At 31.7% G+C, this 2426-nt stretch overlaps 2 protein-coding genes across 2 annotated transcripts; both read right to left on the bottom strand.

Moving 5' to 3' along the window:
* Positions 1–242: 242 nt before the first annotated feature.
* Positions 243–1187, bottom strand: BN7_6760 (retropepsin-like aspartic protease; the record flags this gene model as incomplete). Its single annotated transcript, XM_011272696.1, has 1 exon — positions 243–1187. One exon carries the CDS (start codon positions 1185–1187, stop codon positions 243–245), a length of 945 nt encoding a protein of 314 aa, XP_011270998.1.
* Positions 1188–1234: 47 nt separating this feature from the next.
* Positions 1235–2167, bottom strand: BN7_6759 (zinc finger CCHC domain-containing protein; the record flags this gene model as incomplete). The annotated part of the gene is made up of 1 exon (XM_011272695.1): positions 1235–2167. The coding sequence occupies one exon, from the start codon at positions 2165–2167 to the stop codon at positions 1235–1237; it is 933 nt and encodes a 310-aa protein (XP_011270997.1).
* Between the last annotated feature and the right edge of the window lie 259 nt (positions 2168–2426).

Here is a 2426-nt window from a genome sequence, read left to right as displayed (position 1 = left end):
CTCCTTTTGAGCTTGAGAGTTGATTTCTTTCTCTTGTTGTAATAGTTTATGTGTTTGGTGGATGTCTTTCATTTCCTTTAACTTTAGTTCATTAACATAACTTTTCGAATTAAATTCCTTTTCATTCTTTCTAGTATAATCTGCAATACCTAAACCTTTCTTTCTTTGATGTTTATAGCTTAAATCCCTCTTGGATTCTCTACCTTTAATTGATGTATTCTTTCTAACTTCATTACCTTCTTTCACAATTTTATTTGATTTAACTCTGTGTTATCTTCTTGCTTCAACTGTTCACTATCCATTAATTCTCTAGACTTCATAATACCTCCTAGTCCTTTCGAATCTTCGTCCTTATTTCTGACGGCATAACCTACTTTCTCTAACTTCTGATAATCCTTTGTATTCCTGGTGATGGTTTTCTCTTCGTCCCTCCTGACGGTATTCGGCGGCTCTGTATCTAATTCAAATAAACCTAATAATTGACTAAAATCTGTACCTGCTTTCTCCTTATCTTTTTCCTTTGTTCCTTTAATTCTTTCTGTCTTTTGATAATCTAATTCTTGATGTTCAATAGCATCTCCTATTTGATTAACTTCAACTGATTCCCATGGTAAATACTTAGCATACTTCTTAACAAATGGTAAACCTAAGTATATTTGATCCTTTAATCCTTCAACAATATACGTTGATATATTTGTAACTATATTTCTTTCATTCTCTAACTTAACTTCTAATGGTATTTGTACAGCTCTATTTGTTTTCGTACCTCTTCCTTTTAACGCAACTTGTATCTCTATTGGTTCAACTTCAACTGAATCTTTATCCAAGCCTATTTCTTCAGCTAACTTCTTTGATATAAAATGACTTTGCGCTCCACTATCTATTAACGCATTAACATGTTTCTTTGAATAACCTTTTACTTCAACTGGTATAACAAATGCTTTTCCTTTTGGTATGTGTAAACTAACTTTATGTTTTTCATTAATTTCTGATTTCTCGCGATCTGAATCTTCTTTACTTTCAGCAGCTTCAACTTCCTCAATATCTTCAAGATAAAAAATGTTTTCTAGTTTTAAATTATTTTCTGATTCTCCATGTTCTTCTCTGTCTATTGTTTTTGTTTTTAAATTAGCTTTCAATTGTTTTTGGTTTTTATGTTTTTTAGTGTTTCTATTTCTAATGTACATCTGATGTATCCCTTTTCTATCATGCTTAGACGGGATGTCTACTTTCTCTAAGCGGAGTTGTTTAACTCTTCTTCATCTCTATTATTCTCTGGACAATCTCTTGAATAATGTCCTAACCTATTACAGGTGTAACATCTTAACTTTGTTGATCTAAAATTGTTTCTTCCTTTACGGTATCTTGCATTTCCTTGCATCTGGACTTCATCTATATCCATTGCATCGGGATCTGGTCTACTATATGAACCTTCTCTAGCATGGTAACCTTCATTGTCATTGTTTCTTCTAAATGTAAAATGTTGAGCAAAATTATTTTTAACCAATTTGTTTCTTGCACTCTTACTTGTATCATCTAATGATTGTGCTAATTGAAAAGCTTCTTCTAAAGTTTTAGGCTTATATACTTTAACTAACTTCTTGATTTCTCCTTTCAAACCTTCAACAAAACGATCTATCTGATAACGTGGTGTGTCGTATGGAAAACTTAATTGTGATGCGAGTTCTGTAAATCTACTAATATAATCTGATACTGATGATAATTGTCTTAACCTTTCTAAACGTTCTCTTGCTGTTGTTTCATATCCTACAGGTAAAAATCTTGCTTTAAATGCATTAACTACTTCTTCATATGTAAATCTATGGTAATCTCCTTGGATGTAATGATCAAACCAATATTGTGCAGTTCCTGATAAATATGTACCGAATAACATAACCTTTTCTGTATCATCTTCAACCTTGTTCATGGTGAAATACAACTTAACACTTGATAAAAATCCATTAACTTCAACGGCATTTCTACTATCCTTGAATGTAACTACCTTTCCTGCCTTAACATTATTCCTATTACTTTTATTATCAATTGATCTTTGTTCCATTAATTCAAAACCTTGTCTCAATGTGTCTAACAAAATCTCTTCACGTCTACCTTCTTTATCTGCTAATTCCTTATGAATACGTGTAAACTCTTCTAAAAATTGTTCCATGATGACCTTCTCTTTAACCAACTTAAATTAATTTCTATCCTATCAAGTCCTTTACCTTACTACTATATGTGTCTACCTTATGTGTCACTTCACTAACCTTATGTCTTATGTCACTTAACTTAACTAACTAACTATGTCTTCAAGGTATACCTTAACCTAAACCTTAACCTAATACTAAACTTAATACTATACTTGACACTTGACCTATAACTTGACTTGATCTTCTGAATCTTTCTTCTTTCCACGAGGCGCTACCAAA

The sequence above is a fragment of the Wickerhamomyces ciferrii genome, contig 00337 (assembly GCF_000313485.1).
Source record: "Wickerhamomyces ciferrii WGS project CAIF00000000 data, strain NRRL Y-1031 F-60-10, contig 00337, whole genome shotgun sequence".
In the NCBI taxonomy this organism is placed as follows: domain Eukaryota; kingdom Fungi; phylum Ascomycota; class Saccharomycetes; order Phaffomycetales; family Wickerhamomycetaceae; genus Hansenula; species Hansenula ciferrii.
The sequence above is the reverse complement of the archived record's forward strand: the minus strand, read 5'-3'. Positions and strand labels throughout refer to the sequence as shown.